Source organism: Diadema antillarum, unplaced genomic scaffold (genome assembly GCF_040938485.1).
Source record: "Diadema antillarum isolate AM-2024a unplaced genomic scaffold, OU_Dant_1.0 scf00000072, whole genome shotgun sequence".
NCBI classification, from domain to species: Eukaryota; Metazoa; Echinodermata; class Echinoidea; order Diadematoida; family Diadematidae; genus Diadema; species Diadema antillarum.
The window spans coordinates 883983-902521 of record NW_027270961.1 but is presented as its reverse complement, the minus strand read 5'-3'; the positions used below and the strand labels follow the sequence as shown (position 1 = coordinate 902521).

The 18539-nt window shown below is 40.7% G+C and overlaps 1 protein-coding gene across 1 annotated transcript; it reads left to right on the top strand.

The window, feature by feature from the left end:
* Positions 1-140: 140 nt before the first annotated feature.
* LOC139717130 (zinc finger C3HC-type protein 1-like) lies at positions 141-18081 on the top strand. Its single transcript, XM_071628631.1, has 9 exons — positions 141-235; positions 9500-9671; positions 10494-10644; positions 11604-11687; positions 12403-12527; positions 13755-13885; positions 14599-14749; positions 16387-16608; positions 17795-18081. The coding sequence occupies exons 1-9, from the start codon at positions 141-143 to the stop codon at positions 17873-17875; spliced, it is 1212 nt and encodes a 403-aa protein (XP_071484732.1). The 3' UTR covers positions 17876-18081.
* The last annotated feature ends 458 nt before the right edge of the window (positions 18082-18539 follow it).

Genomic DNA, 18539 nt, shown 5'->3' with positions numbered 1-18539 from the left:
GCAGCAAGGTCCACAGATTTTACATAATTTCTGATTGGCTCAATTGTCGGTCAATGTGAGGACAGAAACCAATCACTGTTTATTTGACATTCTTTCACAAAGTGATTTTTTTTTCTTCTCTGTGCACGAACTTTGAAAACATGGAAGTAGGTACTGAAACAAGTAAACCACGAAGAATAAAGGCTTTATTATCATCTTTCCTGAAAGGAGTTTCACGCACGGATAAGGATAAAAGGTAAGGATGTTGCTCGTATGTATTAAATTTATTTTGAACAGTTGTAGGCCTTAAATTATAGCTCTGATCAAGACTGAAGGATCGTGCGTGCATGGCCTGTTGTGTGTCAATAACTGCGACCAGCCCGAACGCGAAGCTCCCACAACTGAGACTACTGTGTGAAGGAGGAGCGCGAGCGCCCCCCGGGCCCCGGGGCCGGGCGCGGGCTGGAGTTGTTAGTGTGTCACGAACATATTTTGCACCCATCTGATTCTGATTTTGAATACTCCACCAGTAACCATCCATCATTAGTACACAAGCCTGGGGCTAATTTTTATACAAGCTTGCATGAAGCGAATGCGCGCGCTGAGCTGCCGCAGCAGCCACGGTCGCATCGATCGGTGCCGGTACGGTACGGGTGCGGCATTGACACTGCACTGGTGCGGTGCCCGCCGCGCCCCCTTGCCAGCCTCACGGCCCGTCGGCGGCGCGTCGTAGTCAGGTGTGTCACGATTTAAATACATCAGGCACCTAGGGCCTAGCTAGGGAGGGCAGGGCCCTTCCCCAGTCATGCACTTAATGTTACGGCCCTCTCGGTGGGAGATTACTAGATTTAAATACCCTAATCGAGCAGTGCATGCCAGTCCGGGAAACCCGCTCATGAGGGATCAGGCCGCTAGGTGCGGCAGTCTTGCATTGTGCGAACACGCTGGCGCCCGTGTTTTGATGGGCGCTCTGCATAGGTTGATTAAAGCTCGATTTTTGAAAAAAAAAAACAGACAGGATTTTTCCTTCTTTTCATCGTGGATAGTGGACGTGTGAGTAACAAAAAATCACTGTGCAAAGTTGCGACAATTTATATGTCAGATGTGAGATTTGACCGAAAGATCGGTCTGTATCTGTCCGTCGGGGAATGTTCCGCGGAGACTACGTCTGGCTTCACGGATCCCCTCCGTATACAGACCGAAGTCAATGATGCCAGCTCCTGTGTGGCAATAGCGCACAGATCAAACGTTACGATTAACCAAATTTCAGGCAGCTATTTTACATTCAAACAAGTTTGACATGACATGACACATTATGCAGCAATATTTGGGGTTAATTTCTCACATTGTGCAATCGAAATACTCACAGTTACTCGGTTATAACGCAGAAATTTTATCGATATCGCAACATCGCCGTTCGCAAGCAGTAAGTCGCCATTTTTAATCTGTAAGCCATTGAAAGCCAATCACATGCGAGGTACGTGTTTTAGTAAAACAAACACGTAGAAGCTACCTCGCATGTGATTGGCTAAGAGATTCATAGTGTGTGTTTCTGCAGTTTGAACGTGACGACGCGACAGGCTGTGTTTTACGTTGAAAATTCGACTAAAATATTGGATTATTCATTAATCTGGTGAGTGTAGTCTATTCTTGAATAGTTGATTTAACTATTCAAGCTTAAATTTGCCGACCTAGGGCCGTGAATTAGACGCAATCGAGAAGGGTGAGGTACCTCACCCAATTTTCCATAGAGACAGTGGTTAAGAACATCCACACAGCAATGGGTACTACAACCTTCCGTCTGTCTACGGAGGACAGCGTTAATGGCAAAATATAAAAGAGTCCTCCGGACAGACGGATCTTTCTGTCTAATGTGAGATGAATAGAAGTGAATAGGGGGCCTCATGAGGCGTTCCCCCCCGGGCCTCATGATGCGTGGGGGGCGGTCCTCATGAGGCGGGGCAGTCCTCGTACGCGGGAGCGGTCCTCATGAGCGGGTTTCCCGGACTGATGCATGTGAAGTCGAGTAAAGTTCGTGAGTTAAAGCAAGTGCAAGTCAAGTGACCCAATGTTCGACATCCTATTCCTAAGCAACGGAAGCAAAATAGCGTGCATGATCCAAACGCTTGCGCTGCAACCATCGTTCGACTGCCTGTACTCATTGTTCGACCCCATATGTCCGTGCTTCGACATTCGCGACGTACCGCGCCGTGCGCTCGCCCTGCCTATGTGAATGTATTAGTGCGACAGGGCTGTACCAACGGACCGACAAACACGAAGAGAGTTCAAAGATCGCATGGCGATCGCTTTGAATTTTGATACTTTAGATCATTTTTTTGTCACTTCAAACTCATCTAACGAACAAAATAATAATGAGACTTCATATCTAAGGCCAAGTAAAAAAAGAAACCAGTTTCTCGTCCTCGCGCGCATCGATTTTGGCCGCTGCATCGATTTTTTTACTATTTACTATTTTCAAAATGGCGCTGAAAATACCAAGAAATTCATAATTCTCGTCCCAACCCGCTCCCCGCCCGCATCGATTTTCAGTTGCCGCATCGACTTTTTTGATATTTACTATTTTTTCGGCCGCCGAAAAAAAAAGATCGACAATTCACCTACCAATCGTGACGTCTCATTTCTAATTTTTATGCCTTGCGTCCTCTACTTAGCTGTAGACTGTAGTACAGCTGTAGCTTCTGTGTGTAGTGTGTATGTAATAACGCATGCATTTCACACTGCGAGCTCGGCCGATCGGCAAGAAGGAATGACCCACAAAGCGTCGAACTGCACTGTAGTTGGATGGGCGGCGCGGCGGGCCGGCCTACTGGGCTGTGATGTACAGCGCACTCGGTACGTCGTGAACGCGATAGCGGCAACATTTTGCGAACAATCGCTGATATTCCACGCATATTTCGCGCGTTGTTCGTATTTTTCCCCGTTTCTGATATTTTAAGCGGATGAATTGTACTGTACAAATGCTTGTGAGGATTGTACGGTATCGAGTTTGTATACATTTTCATGTCATTGTGACTATGTGCATGTGTGTGCAGTGTCAGAAGGTACGGTGCCAGCAGGGAGGTCCACACCTCCCTGGTGCCAGTGCAGTGGCCGTGCCGCACCGTATATCGGCAAAGTGTGCGTGTTTTGTAGCTGACCAGGGTCCCCATCCCCTGGTCTGTCACGGCGATACATTCTATTTTGAAGAGAAAATGAATGCGCTTTTCCAGCAAATGTAGAATTATTAAATGGGTGTATCTACAAAATAAATAACTTTTCCACGGATTCTGGTTTGTCTCGTATTTCTGCGGGATACTTTTCTTCACGATGTAAATTCACGGACACAGCCGTGAGTGGTATCATCTGTATAGTGTACTGTTATACAATCATTCATCATCCAAATAATGAGTGATTATCAAATGCCTTTTTAGAACATGAAGAAACATCTTTAAACGTTTAATGCTAGAATGCCATATCAGTATCATTTTGACATCCATCTGCAATTGTACAAGCCAGTTTCCAGTTGAATGTGCTACAATTGTTCTGTGAAGAACTGCAGATATACATACCAGCTGTGTGGACACAAAAAGTCACAATCACCAATAAATAAAGCAGTGTTTTGAATATCATGGAATTTATTTCAGTCGTAGGCCTACATTTGTTGAATGACATGTTTTATACCTGTTTCAAATAATAGCACAATACATCAGAATTGCAAGTACACTGGTATCAGAAAAGCCATTACAACACTAAATACCAGTATTAAGATGGTCATGTTCCCTTGACATCTGTAGTGGAAAGAAAAAGCAAATGTTTTCTGCATGCATGAAATTTCATTTCAAGTATGGCACATATCTATTTGTTTGAAAATGCACAGAGTGCAGGCAAGACGTACACTTGGGACCTGGTCTCATAACACAGCTACCAGAGTGATATTTCATTTCATAAATTGAATATAGACAATTGTAAAGCCCTCTCTCGTTACCTTTCTCAGAATTACCGGACGAGAAACATATTACTTTCATTTTGACGATCCTTGAAAAAATAGTAAGATATCAAATAGTAAGGACCTCCCTCATCGCCTTGCTCAAAAAACCCGGACGAGAAACTACTTTCTTTTTTTACTTGGCCTAATGCTATCAATATTGAAATTCACATTTTACAACTTACCGAAAATGATGATTTATTATGCAGCATGTGCGAACGGTACATCTGTAAGTAATTGGCAGTTCACTCGATCTGATTAGTCACTCGCCATTTTTGAATTCTGCAACGATGAACCCCGACGGTCCGGGACTCCTTCGCTGTTCTACTGCGCTAGAAAGTGCCATTTTTTGTTCAGTAGACTTATCGTGAGGGCTCTCTATGGACTTATGAACCTTCTGTAATACAAGCACTGAAGCATGCACTTAACGTGAGTAACGTATACATTTTTTATAAGAAACATATAAATTTTAATAAGTTTTGTAGTCGTATCGTGGTTCCCCACTTTGAAGGTGCATGCCTCGTTGGTCAGACGCTGTATTCGCACAGCGTAATAACAGCGTCTGGTCGGGCTATTAGTACGCGTGCCACACACGCGAAACTGTACATAGACATAGTACATCGCTCGACGAGAGCGTGGTACTCCCATGTACTCCACGCTATGCGAGAGATTCAACGCATTCACAACACGTTGCGATCGAACCATGGTGATACAGCAAATTCTGGCATGGGTGGCATGCAAAATATAAATATCGCGTAAACACTCAAGTTATCTCAGAAACGGCTGCCATCATGGCTGTAAGTGTACACGCTGTACAGATTCAATGCAGATAAATGGACTAGTAACTTCGAAACTTGGAATAAAACGAGTCTATATGTGTTGCTATGCAACTTTACTTACCCGTTACTTACCCGTTGAACTGCTTATGTGAGTTGACCCGGGAGGGTCGTGACAATGATTTCGGGGGTCCGGCGACGTGGCCCACTGTTGTGCTCTTCGGAACACGTGTGGAGGTACTTGCATAGTTTGAATTTCGCACTTGATATGCGCCATTTTTTATTCATGAATTTCAGTGAATTTTTATTTGTAAGAGTGGTCTATTCATGGAACCTGTCGAATCAAGGGCCACTTGCTTTACCTACCGTAGTTAAGATGGGTGAACTCGACCGAGTTTCCCCATCACTATGGTAAATTTAGTGGTTCTATATCAGTCTGGGAAATCCGCTCATGATGGGGGCTCCGTCTCACAAGGCATTCTCCCCCTCCCTCATGAGCACCTCTGGGCCTTTTGCAGTCTATCTTGGGTACTCAAGATTAAGAGGCTCCCTCCCCACAGTGCTCATGAGGCCTCCTCTTCACTTCTCATCCATCTCACATCTGATGTATAAATGGTCGCAAGTTCCCACTGTGATTTTTTGTTACACACAGATCTCCACTCTCCATGATGAGAAGAAGAACAATTTCTATGTATTTGTTTTGATTCAAACTCAATTTTTGTCAAAACAAATAGATGGAATTGACAATTGACGGTAATCCTGATTTTTTTCCCCGACATAACCGTGCAACAATTATTACAGAAAAGATATTTGGAACAGAGTATAGACATACTAGCACAAGTCATATACCAAAGTTTCGTTCTTGGGCAATAAAGAAAAATGTGAGAAAATAGCGCTTTTTAAAAGACAAAACTTTCTGTTTTGGAAGCTAATTTTCACCGTTATTTTCACAGGTTTATTCTCAATAAAACCCCAAATAACCAACATTGCGAGTAAGAGAATAGCTTCTTATAGATTTTATCATTTGGTAGCTTCTGAGGCGAGATATTGCGATTGCCCTGCAATACTTCCCCAGCGGTTTTGCGTAAACACATCGTTTACTTCGTGCAAATTAGGCAGCGAGGTCAAAAGCCTTTGGTGAGTTTATTGCAATCAGTAAACTTTCGTCCGTCATTCATGATTTAAAATAAGATATCTACTAAATGAATAGATGCTGCATTATATCTCAAGCAGGGATCACTAATTAATCTATTGCAGCCGCAGAGGGCATACCATGTCCACTGCCCTCGGGCAAAATTATTCTGTGAAATAATGGTTAAAAAAAATCCACAAAGATCTACACAGTTACCGATTCACGGGCAGCCACTACATGCACACATACACACACACTGACACAATCCTTGCCTGCACGGGTGGTTACGCAAATTGCGATGAGGTGGTGGCAGCGGATGGATGAAGGAGGCATAAAGATATTTACATGATTGTTGTGACTCACTAGGATGTAAAAAAATGGAAGCTATAAGCAGACTCTCCTCACGCTTTGCCCCATAATCATGGCAATTTTCTGTGATGCAACATCATAAATATAAAGCTTGCAGTAGAGAGCAAAGTTACGCGATATTGCGCAGTGTTCGATGTGTCAAAATCGCAGTGTGAGGCGGGCTTCAGTCACATTATCACTTGTCACACGGCATTCCATACAGCAAGAGAAGCTCGCCTGCTGCTCAGTTTGTGGTGGTTCAACGGATATCACCTTGGCATACAGGGAATGAGGTACCGATAATATAGGGCCGTAAAGCGCACGACTGCCAAAAACTCTATTAAATGAAACTTGTGTTATAAGAAAGTGTCATTAATGCTATACTGTAAACGTGGAAATTTTCGCGGTACATTAATTTTCTCGGATTTCGCGCTACGTTCGGCTAGCGCGAATTCAAAAACGCGCGAATATATCTTCACAATTTTCTATGCACATTTTGAACGGGATGAATTGTGTGCGCTTCATCGATGATACTGCTACGTAGTACAATGTACAGGCATGTTTACGCTACTAGTACTGTGCGAAGACACGATAGATTGCTGTGTACTGTAGCATGCATGTGTGCACCGCACGCACCGATGCTACATTCCCCCGTGACTACGCGTACTACAGTCACAGCTGTACTACGTATTTGAGTGCTTGTACTCGCAGTCGAGCCGCTCGCTACGTCGCTTGTCGTACGCTGGCATAGCAAGCTATGTAGCAGAGGCTTTGGATGAAAGCAGTGAATGTGTACTACAGTAAAGTAACCTGCTGCGGAGCGCGAATTTAAGAACCCTCGAATACGTTTTCGAGCCGCTCAGCGCGAAAAATTAATCGCGCGAAAATATTGGCGTTTACAGTAATTATAATTGATATAGAAAAGTAATTTCAGTATGCCCAGGGAATCCCTCAAATGTTAAATGTCCCTCATACTTGGCTATGTAGACCTATGCCGTCAAAGTAAATAACATAAAAAAATCTGAGGAGATGGATTTTCTGTGTAGACTAGATGACTAGGCCTAGAAATGACCACCACAGTCCGGGGAATGCAGGCTTAAAAAAAGAGGTCCTGGGCAAGAGGAGTGGTTAAAATTGGAAAGTTGCCATCCAGATCCATCCCAAGAAGGCATCAGTATATACACCTGCTCAATAGGATGAGTCACTTCTTGAAGCTTTTTTCTAATCCGTGGATGTCCGCCATTAGTCAGGAGGTCAGCTTCAACTTCTCCGCGTCAAACAGCCTCTGTTGACACCAAGAGGAGCTGTTTGACTGGATCCTAGTTGGGCACCTTCGGGACACAGCAGCTGACCTCTGCAGCAGCATTGTCAACTGGCTGGCCGTAAAGCATCAGAAAAAGAAGTGTCACACCTATCAGTGAGTGCACATACTCTCCTTCAGTGGACACCCATATGGTCAAAGCGTGGCTAGCTGCATTCCTCCACTGCTATTTTAGAGTATAGGGTCTCATCTGCTCGTTCAGCAGGAACCAACTCTAAGCAGTAAGGGAGATCGCCATCAACTGGCTACTCCTAGAGACCCAACACCTCCCTCCCCCCCCCCCCCCCCCATTTGAAGCTGCTTTTAGAGTGTAGCTGCAACACTCCCATGTATATTTTCTAAAAGACGTGGGACAGCTCGTAGCCGTGGTCTAGGGAATGACCCTACCAGATCTCAGGAGGGCCACCTATAAGCTGCCGGGTGTCTGTATTAGGGAGCTTTAGATTTTGACGCGCGGACATTTGAGACGACGAGTGCGCTGGACGTTCTCCTCTCCCCTGCGTCGTGCTGAAAAGTAGCTTTAGATTACGCTGGGACGCAACGTATAAAAAATAAAATCGCGCCCTCATATGATCGGTGCATGAAGAAGCTCTCTACGTTGCAAACTGTGCGGACATAAAAATAGCCCAGTATGCGTAGTGAAAAACGCAGGCGACGCAAGGTGAAAATAGATTGACTTGATGCGCGCTTCTGCGCACGCTCACAACATGTTTTTTTCCCTCTGAACGTCCGCGCGTCTAAAATCTAAAGCTCCCTATTGTTAGGAGCTTTCTGATGTTATCATGGCTGCCTCCTCTCAGGGGAACTGAGATGGGTGGCATTTTTACATTGCACATGTATATTCATATGAGATTTTGTTCAATTTTTGTACATGATTGCTTAATCACACAGTTCCTCCATTGTTCCTTAAAAAGCCCAGGCATTTGGTTTCAGTATTCTTTTGCTTTTGTCTCACCTGCACAGTGCAATAAAGACATAGGTGCCGTTTTCAGCATTGTCAACAATTTGGTGTAGCTACTCCCAATAACTTTCCACAGCTTTGAGCTATGACCACTAAACTCACACCACAGATCACATAACCTAAAAATGCCTGTCAAGTTTGAATATGGGTGTAGTCCGTCAAGGTGAAAGGTAAAGAGTCAATGAACTTGCCCTGATAAGCACTGTACTCGCAATGTTGTAGTGTATTCTCAATAACTTTCCACTGATTTGAGCTATGACCACCAAACTCACACCACAGGAACATGTACATAACCTAAAGATGTCTGTCAAGGTTGAATATGGGTGAAATCTGACAAGTTTAAAGGTCAAATGATCAATGAACTTTACCAGATAACCACTGTACACATGTGGTGTACTCAATGGCTTTTCACAGTGTTTAGCTATGATTACCCAATTCACACCACAGGTACACCACTTAAAGATGCCAGTCAAGGTCAAATACAAATGTATGGGGAATTACGACAAGGTGTAAGGTCAAAAGGTCAATGAACTTCACCTCATAAGCTCTGTACTCCTAGTATTTTGGTATACTCTGGATAACTTTTCGTAGCTTTGAGCTGTGACCACAAAACTCACACCACAGGTACATCACTTAAAGATGCAAGTCAAGGTTAAATGTAGTTTAGTCGGACAAGGTCAAAGGTCAATGAGCTTACATTGAAAAATACTCATAATCACAGATTGTGATATGCAGGTGAGACATCGCTTGACGTGTGCCTCAAGTTTCATATGTGAGATTGGCATGTGGCCTGCAAACACTTTCTCCAAATTTTGGAATATTGTATGCCTATCTATAGCACTGGGGTAGTGTTGTGTCAAGTTTGTATATTTTATCATGATGCTTAACATATCATTGAATATCAGTGTTTTTTATGTTTTTTTTTTTCTTTTAACCCTGCAATATATATCTTTTAATGGCATATATTTTGTAATTCATATTTCCTATCATAATCTAGGGATAACAGTGAAACAGAACCAGTCGGAGACATTCCTGGTGGTGTTACAGAGACTGAAGTCAAAGATGACTTTGTAGTCATTGAAAACTTGGTTCCCCAAAGTGATGAGCAGAGCAGCACTGCATTGCCTCAAAATCGCCAAGCCTTCTTCAAGAGGGTGGAAACCTTTTCTGTATCCTTCTTATATAACAACAGTGTGCGTTTGTGGCTGAAGGATTTTACATTCCGGTTCTTCATTCTAAAAAGACACAGCAAGCAGATGTACCGGTATTTGCATGTGAAAAATTACTTTGACATTCATAACAAACTACATTTACATAACTGTGTTTACAAAATCATGATTGTCTGTAAATTGTGCACAGTAAATCTGTCTTCATAGTTCCATGTCACCAATTGATGAATTACAGGAATATTACCAGAATGAAAAATTTACAATATTTAACATAGAATGCTAACAAGCAGGGTGTAGACCATTGGGGCTTTAAGCTCAGTGAATGTTACGGGCCATATGTCATTCAAAATGCTGGCATTCAGTGGCAAGTGGAACATTAGCAAAATCAAAGAATTGTCATTCTAGTCAAGTTTGCACTAATTCCACAAAAGTATAAGTAGCTGAGTTAGAAATCAGTGTCTTATGATAGCAAAGCATAAAGACTTGTCACTTTTCAGTTTCTTAAGATAATATTAGTGTTAGTGAGTCCAGTGAAATTTTTGTATAGTGACAGAAAATGATCTTGCTCTTAGCCAAGCATTAAACATGAACATGAGACTCTGAACAGGGCATTTTGACCATTGCAATTCCCTCAAATAGATTTGTCATGACTTATTACATCATGGTTACTTGTAATCGGTTTCTTTCTGTATGTACGTCTATGTTTAAATGTGTGGATGGCAATATATCTGTATCACTTTGTTTGTTTCTAGCAATAAGTATTTTGCAAATGAAAAGAAAGAAATTATTACATAATATGTCTTTAACAGTAACTATTTTCAGACATCAACTTGGTTTGCCAAGCCTGAGGCTGTATCTCCTCTTCGTTGTGCCCAGTTTGGTTGGGAGAATATTGGTGTTGACTCCCTGAAATGCGTCACCTGCAAGGAGGTGCTCTATGGAGGTCTTCCACCCAAGTGGGAAGCAGACTCCTGTAAGACTTCATATATGAAACTTGCACTTGAGGTTTTTGAGGTCTGCTGAAGGTTTATCTGTCATCATCCATCACCTATGTACTGGGATCCAAGACATATATTGATTATTGTGGATAATTTCTTGCGTGAAAAACTTATGGTGACTCTTAAGTCTCTGTGAAACATAAGCATGAAAAATAGACAATAGTTATCTTTAAGCCATTTTAATTAAGGGGCTATGCACTACCCTGTCGCCATCTCTCTCTCTCTCTCTCTTTCTCTCTCTTATTTATCAGGCAGAAAAGAATAAAACGAACATTAATATCATAGATAATAGGTCAGAGTGTTATGATATTGTACAGCTGACATGCATCAGAAGTGGTTTAGACTTGCATTTAACTGAGTAACTTACATCCTCCAAGACAGCGAAGCTATATTGGTGAGCTTGCAGAGAGACTCAAACTGTCAAATTTTTATTAGTAGTTTATCTACCCAGTTCACCTTGTCAAAAGATGTTTTCATGACCCCCTTAATACTAGTAAAACTTCTATTGTATCAGAAATAGAACTATATCAGATCATGCCTCAAGAAAAGTGACTGAGTGACTAAGTTTAGATACGCCTCAAGAAAAGTGACTCAGAAAAAATGTGAATTCGTACCTGTGCTTCGTATTTTGATTTGAGGTTTTGTTGCAGTCTTTTCAAATGGGACACATATTTCAACATATCTCGGAATAAATATCTGTATGGACCAACAATTGAATTCAAGGAGTTGTGAACATAAGATAGTGGCTTGATTTATATATTTATAGATTTAAAATGTTTTATCTTTCATTTGTTTGTACTGGCTGCCAAGGATCTGGTGAAATATATGTCTTTATATGTGTACATGCCATGCTTATCAAATAGAACTTTCACCATGATAGTCTTTTGCATATCATTTGTTCCTGTCATGCCAAGAACTATTTCATTCTTTGCAGATAAGAATGCATGCAAGAAACTGGAAGATTCCCTGCAAAATGGGCACAGTAAGATTTGTCCATGGCCAAGCAATCCTTCACCAGGTATGTGACCTTACTCTTGACCTCTGGTCATCCTCTCTGTTTTAGAGTCATGGTGATAGGGGTTTGACAGCTAGAATCTATTTTCACAAGCCCATTGCACAAATATTATAATACTGCTGTTTCTTATATACTGCTGTTTGATGAAACACTTCAACATTATGTATGTCATGATGAAAAAAATAAAAGTTCACTGCTGAAAGATTATCAACCTGCATTTTACTACCTGCAAACGTCAGTTCACCTGCATCCACCAAAAAAATGGATACTCCATAGCGTTATGTGAGTTTGGCTGTCACTTATTCTAATAGATTATATTTGTTGTACATTTCTAAATCATGTGAGGACACTGTCTAGATTATGTCACTATCACTTTTCAGTATACACCAGGTTCTGTCTTCTTCTCTGAAGGGATGGTGATATGGCTTCTATCTCAATGTAATATAATCATTTTTAGTCATTGACATTTTATGTTCCATAATTTGTGTCAAATAGCAAACAAGCCAGATTATTGAAAAAAACAACAACAGTGGATACTAATGTGATTTGTTTGATTGCAGACATGATTATAAAATACAATACATTGTTTACTGCATGATATATTGCAGGTTGTGGAAAATTTGTATCTGTGCTGTTATGAAACATTTCAATTTTGTTGCACTATGACACGAAGCTGTGGAGTTTTTAAATCTGTAGCTGTTGTCGTTGCTTTTGTCAGCATCATTCCTAGAGGTGCAGCTCCTAAACCACAGTGAGGCAGAGAGAGCCTTTCTCCATCGTGTCTCTTCCATACGCTGCTTTGGTACCAAGATGCCGGCCGTCGATAGATCTTTCCTTCCTCAGGTTTGTAGAAAAAGCCTGGGGAACATCATATGAAATGCAGCCCATCAGTAAACGTGGAAAAGATATTTAGAAAAGATATTTTCTAAATATCTTTTACATGTACATGTACATGTACGTGCCCAGACACTTAGATTAACTTGCCAAACTTTGTCATCAACATTCATTAATACTTCCAAACTTTACCTAGTTGAAAAGTCAGCAAGCCCACAAGTCTAGCAATGTCTCTCAATCTAACAAGAAGGCCAAGATGACATAATAAGGATTAGGGGGATTAGGTAATCTGTAATCTTTGACAGTTAATTTCCAGACGTTTGTGCTTATTGGCGAAGAAAGCACACCAGCATGTATGCCAGTTGGCAGACAAAGCACTATTTTATATATAGGTATATTATAATCATATGAACATCTGTTGATCAGTTCTGTGTGCAACTGCAGGCAATTACTAGATGTTTGAAAGTTATGTTCAGGAAGTATCAATGTCTGCAATGGAAATATTAATCTTGTTCGGTTAGATCTCGTGTAACTAGTGCTAATTTTGTTCAAGGGCACTGCCTGGCAAGGATTTTGTTTTGTTTGTTTTGGTTTTTGTTTTTTGATATGTGACAGACTTACCACTCATAAACATACATCACAGCCACTTTCAAAAATTCGAACAGACTCATCATGCAACATAGATCGATACATTGCTGGCCCCCGCATGCACCAAGTCGCAACCACTGTGCATGTGTGATAATATACTGGTAGTTGGGCTATACCTTCTGTACAGTATATGTGCATGTACATGTAGCTAATACTTTACAATTGTGGATACAGTGAACCTAATGATATAAGAGCAACGAGTATTGAATGTACATATATCATTAAAGGCACAATCAGAGGAAAGTCAGGCATGAATTTTGTATACTTGATAAATTTCACAAATGCTATTAAATCATGTGGCTTTCTCTTGACAGAGATCATAGCCATGTTCAAGATATTTCATTGGCATGTGTTTTTAAAACAAAGAGAGATGCACAAAAATTCCTTAGCATTCTTTGTCTTATTTTGAATGAAATGCTTGTATCTGTTCTAAGCTCTGAGAAATGATAGTCAAGATTCAGGCTTTGTTGTACACCAAATGCATCAGACTGGCCAGGTACATGTAATACTGATAGGCATTGACTTCTATGATGTCTTCTTGAAAGATTTACTCTCCCTTCTGTCTCTGTATATTGAAATGTTCAGGAGAGCTCAACCGAGGAGGGAAGTGATTCTGTATCTAGACTTGTCACAGGAGTTTTGGGGGAGCAGCCCACAAGTGACTACAAGGACAGGATAGAGCTGGTGTGCATCCTTGCTCTATGTGGCTGGTCAAGAAGGTTAATGTTTGTGTGATTTTAATGTCAGTAGAGTCCAGTAAGCTTTTCCCGAATGTAGCAATTTGTTTTGTAGTGTGTACTATATTTGGAGAATGTATTTAGTTGATTCTGTTATAAAACTTAAATATAATATACTTTGATACTTTATGTCAAGCTTGGCATAAACCTGTGATTGCAAACCATATCCACCATTTGTGTCCACGTTGTAACATACAATATGTATTACACCCTGGCTGTATAAGCACTGTTCATTATACTGATCTTTTGAACGTATCCAAAGGGGGTAGTGATGATAATGACTCAGAGAATTTATCATCCCTATTGAATATCATGGGTTCACATTTACTTTATATGTTAATGTGATCAAGCATTAATGGTAAGTTTATCTGTAGTTACTACAGAGTGTGTGGATTGTAGTTGTAAATATTAATAAAGTAAAGGTTAACTTTTAGCAGCATATTTTCATTAACCTGTACATTGATTCATTACTATTGTCACACCCGTCAGTGGACTCAATACTTTAGGTCTGCACCATGCTACTTACATGTTCAGCTCAAAATAATGAAAAGTATTTGCAACGAAGTGGGACAGATATTTGTCAAAGTGTATGGATTGGTATGGATGTATTGAAGATAGCATTGGACAGATGTTGCTCACCAAGCAAGTGCAGGAATTTCTAATTCACAGGTTTTGATTGTTGTTGTTTCTGTCAGTTCTTCAGAGGATTCAGACAGCCCCACTATGATGTGTGAGTACTGTCGTCGCACCATCGGTCTCTGGAACTTTGCACCGTACGGAGAGGGAGGGACAGAGAAAAAAGATGCCACGATTGACACCCCAGAGCCTGCACCTAAGAGGTTCAAGGTACATGTAGAACTGTATTACCTACTCATGGAGGCTCAATGGATATCAATAGGACCACAGACTCTAAGTCTTGATGTCCTCGGTTTGAGTCCATTGTCAGTCAGCAGTAGTGTACCTTAGGCAAAACATTTTATGCTCATTGCTGGGAAGGGAGTCATCAGTCCTGTGATTGCATAGTCGGTGTCAAAATTGATTTCCTATCCTTAGTTGATTGGATGTGTTATATTCATACTTTGATGTCCAGCAATTGTTACAGTTCTCTGTGTTTGACACTCAATGTCAGCATGGTGGCCTACACCATGTCTAGTTTCTTCTTATTTTTATGAGGAAAAATAGGGCCCTATTGAGAGTAATGTGCCCCAGCCAGCACTAATATCAAATCAACCGATATCATAAACAAATCAAATGACATTACTATCTAAACTATCCATGAGGGAGTTCATAATTGTCTCCGTAGAGGAGCTCATAACAAAGAATAAGTCACCACAAGGGAACTCATATGACAGAACAAACTAGAAAAGCACTCGGAGAGCACAGACCTCCGCCAAGCCAGCATCTCATTTCCACAAAACACGCATGCAATTTCCCAATATAGAAGCCTTTTGTTTACGTCATCAGCAGAGCACGCGCTTTAGTGCACATATGTAAACTTCCAGTACGCGCAGCTAGAAAAATCAAAAGAATAAAAAATCCTTCAAAATCCATGAAAATTTCTGGATCACTACCAAAAGTTAATCATCTGTTCCTTGTGTCATTATTGGGTGTTTTTTTTTTCCTGCAAGTTCATTCAAATCCATTCACAACATTTTGAGTTATTTTACAAACAGACAAACCAACGCCGATGATCACTTAACCTCCTCCTTCCTTGGCAGAGGTAGTAAGATTATGAAATAGTCTCCACATGACAACTCATGCATAGCTTTGTAAGTTGAATTATAAGTTAAATTCCATTTCCTGTTCTAAAACCATACATTTGGGAGGCAAATACATTAACATTTGAGAATATCTGTCAGACATTTGAAGTACTGCAGAATACTGTAAAAGTGGTTTCTTTCGTGTACAGATACTTTCGCGGTTTCCATCGGTGCCGACTTTTTTGCGTGTGTTTAAATTCGCGGTCGGCAAAATCTGTGAATTCACAGTGGGCAAAAACTGTTTTATTTTGCACATAAAAACCCAAACTATAATCCAATTATTCTTTTATCTATTAAATAGAAATTGAAATTAAATGCAGGCTTACCTGAAATCCCGTCTCTCGAGTACTTTATAACATGCTTGTACCTACATTGCGCGGTATCGCTGTGTGTGTGTTGACCATCAATACACTCAATGCGCGGAATCTTCGTGTGTGCATGTGCGCAATAGCGTTGTAACAAGCGGCGTGTTCAAAACATTTTCGCGTGATGTTAAATTCACGGTTTAACCTCAAAGCGCAAAAATAAAACCACCGTGAAAGAAACCACTTTTACACTATTATGAAGATAATGATTCAATCCTTTATGTGCTGGTTACGCTAGCCTTCAGCAGGTATCGGTCTTTTGATCTGCACAGGGTCTGTAAAGTAGAGAGCAAAAATTACAGAGAATAACATGACCATTGAGCAGCATCTTAGTCAGTATCTCTGTTGCATCTTTTAGGTGGACAAAGGCCCACTGAATCCCATAGAAGAGCACAGAAGCTGGTGCCCGTGGACCAAGCCCACAACATCCACCTTCCGTGTGAGTTCTCTGCCCAAACAGACTGACCAGGCCGAGGAGGTGACCCTCCGTCCAGCCTGGCAGGAGCTCCTTGTCTTGCTCCAGCGGAGATCCAGTCCAGGGAAAGTAGCCTCAGATGGACCTCTGACCAACAAGGCTATGGTGAGTGTATTAGTCTGACTGACCAAATTAATGAAACACAATACACTGACATATTCATAATAATCCCTGATTTGAGATAAAATACCCCTCCATTGTCACTTGACTTGAATTGTGTAAATCAAATCAAATCAGATCAGACATAGAACCAAGAAGTCATGAAATGCTAGAAGTGCCACATGTTGAGATGAGATGGTAATTTTGGTTGCATCTGCATATATGCAAATCAGATGTGAAAATATGTAGAACTTTAAGTTCTGTAACTCTCTTATTTTATGTCCAATTGTAATGAACCATCAACCATTCCATTCCATTTGTCTGATTTTACTCTCTTTATCTACATCAAGGTAACCATGGAGTGCCCTCTGGCTTTAGTAGTTTAGTCTTATCATTGAATTTACATTGTCAAGGCAAAAATGAAAGAAATCTTTCATTCATTTGAAACTTCATTTAAAGGTGTCAAAAAAACCAAAAAAAACAACCCATTATAAATCTTTGGTCACCAGAGTTACGACAAATACATGAAATTAAGAAGTACTTAGGGATGTAAAGACAGTAGCCCTTCAAGTTTTATTTCACTTTGTCAGGAGATAAATTTTACCATTCGAAGGAATATGTGAATGATAGAATGGTCCATAAGTCTTATTATCGTTGTTCTGTTAAGCCATTTTGCCCAAAAGAAAATATTGCTTATACATATCAAGCAGAGTCACTGTGGAGATGTTGCTCACAAGAAAATATACCTTTGATTATGTTTAATGTAAGTATAAAAATGGGGAGTACTACAGAAAAGAATTTCTAACGATTGGGAAAATGCATGTTCAAAGACAGATGAGTTTATCGCTGTGTACACATCAAACAAAATTGACTTAGAATATTGTTTGGGGAGAAATAGTTAATGTTTACCAGATGCACTTCTGTTAGTATACTGATTTCTTTCAAAATGATTCAAATGCATTGCTTGTTACAGTCACAGTCAAGCTTAAGGTATCCAAGAGTCAAATGATATTTGGATTGATCATGGAAGTCAGCAAATCAAATTCCTGAAACCTGCCACTTCTGTATTTCTATTCTTTATCAAATATTCTAATTTGTAGCAAACTTACAGCATCAATCTTGTAATTTCAGGAGAGGAAGATGCTTTCATACTTCTTATCATTTCTACCTCTTTGATTCTCATCAAACCCAGACTCCTCCAAGCCAAGCATGGAAGGTGGTGAGAAGGATCGCAAACTTCTGGCAGAGTCATGGCACCAATCGGAAGACGTGATGGTGTCTCAGTAACCAGCCAGCTTTGTCATAGTCTCCCTGAAGAGCAATTAGCTCAACATGAGCTCCTCCCAAGAACAATGCACGGGGTTAGAGGTCACTCCTATCACCCCTACGCTGAAATATGTGATGATGGAGAAACCTGCAGTGACACAGGATATGATAGCCCTGATTGCATTTTCTCAGAGAGAGTGTGTTGCTGAGGCCGTCTAGTAACAGCCTTCATTTTAGTTCTCACAAAGCCTGTAATATTCCTGCAATCTGCAATCTAGTTCTCCAGTTTTAAGACTTCAGTTTGCCACTCTTAGCATCTAGGAGACTAATCTTCTGTTTTTAAGCAGATACTTCTGTTATAACAGTATAAATTTCTCCATGGTTACATATTGATAATCAGTGGGTGAAAGGTATTTTTCCTTTATATGATCATCATCTTTTAGAAGTACAATAGGTGCATGTAGTTGGTAACTAGTAGTCTTTTTCCAGTGTTACATAGTACTCCTTCAACTCTCTCTCTGTTCTTATTCCCATCCTTTTTCTGTGTTATTTTTTCTTCTCTTTTCTTTTTCTTCAACTCTTTGTATTTCATTCTTAATGCCTGCAGCCTCTTCAGATAAGTGACCAATCTTCTGTCTGAAAAATCCATTCCAATATGAGGAGAAATGTAC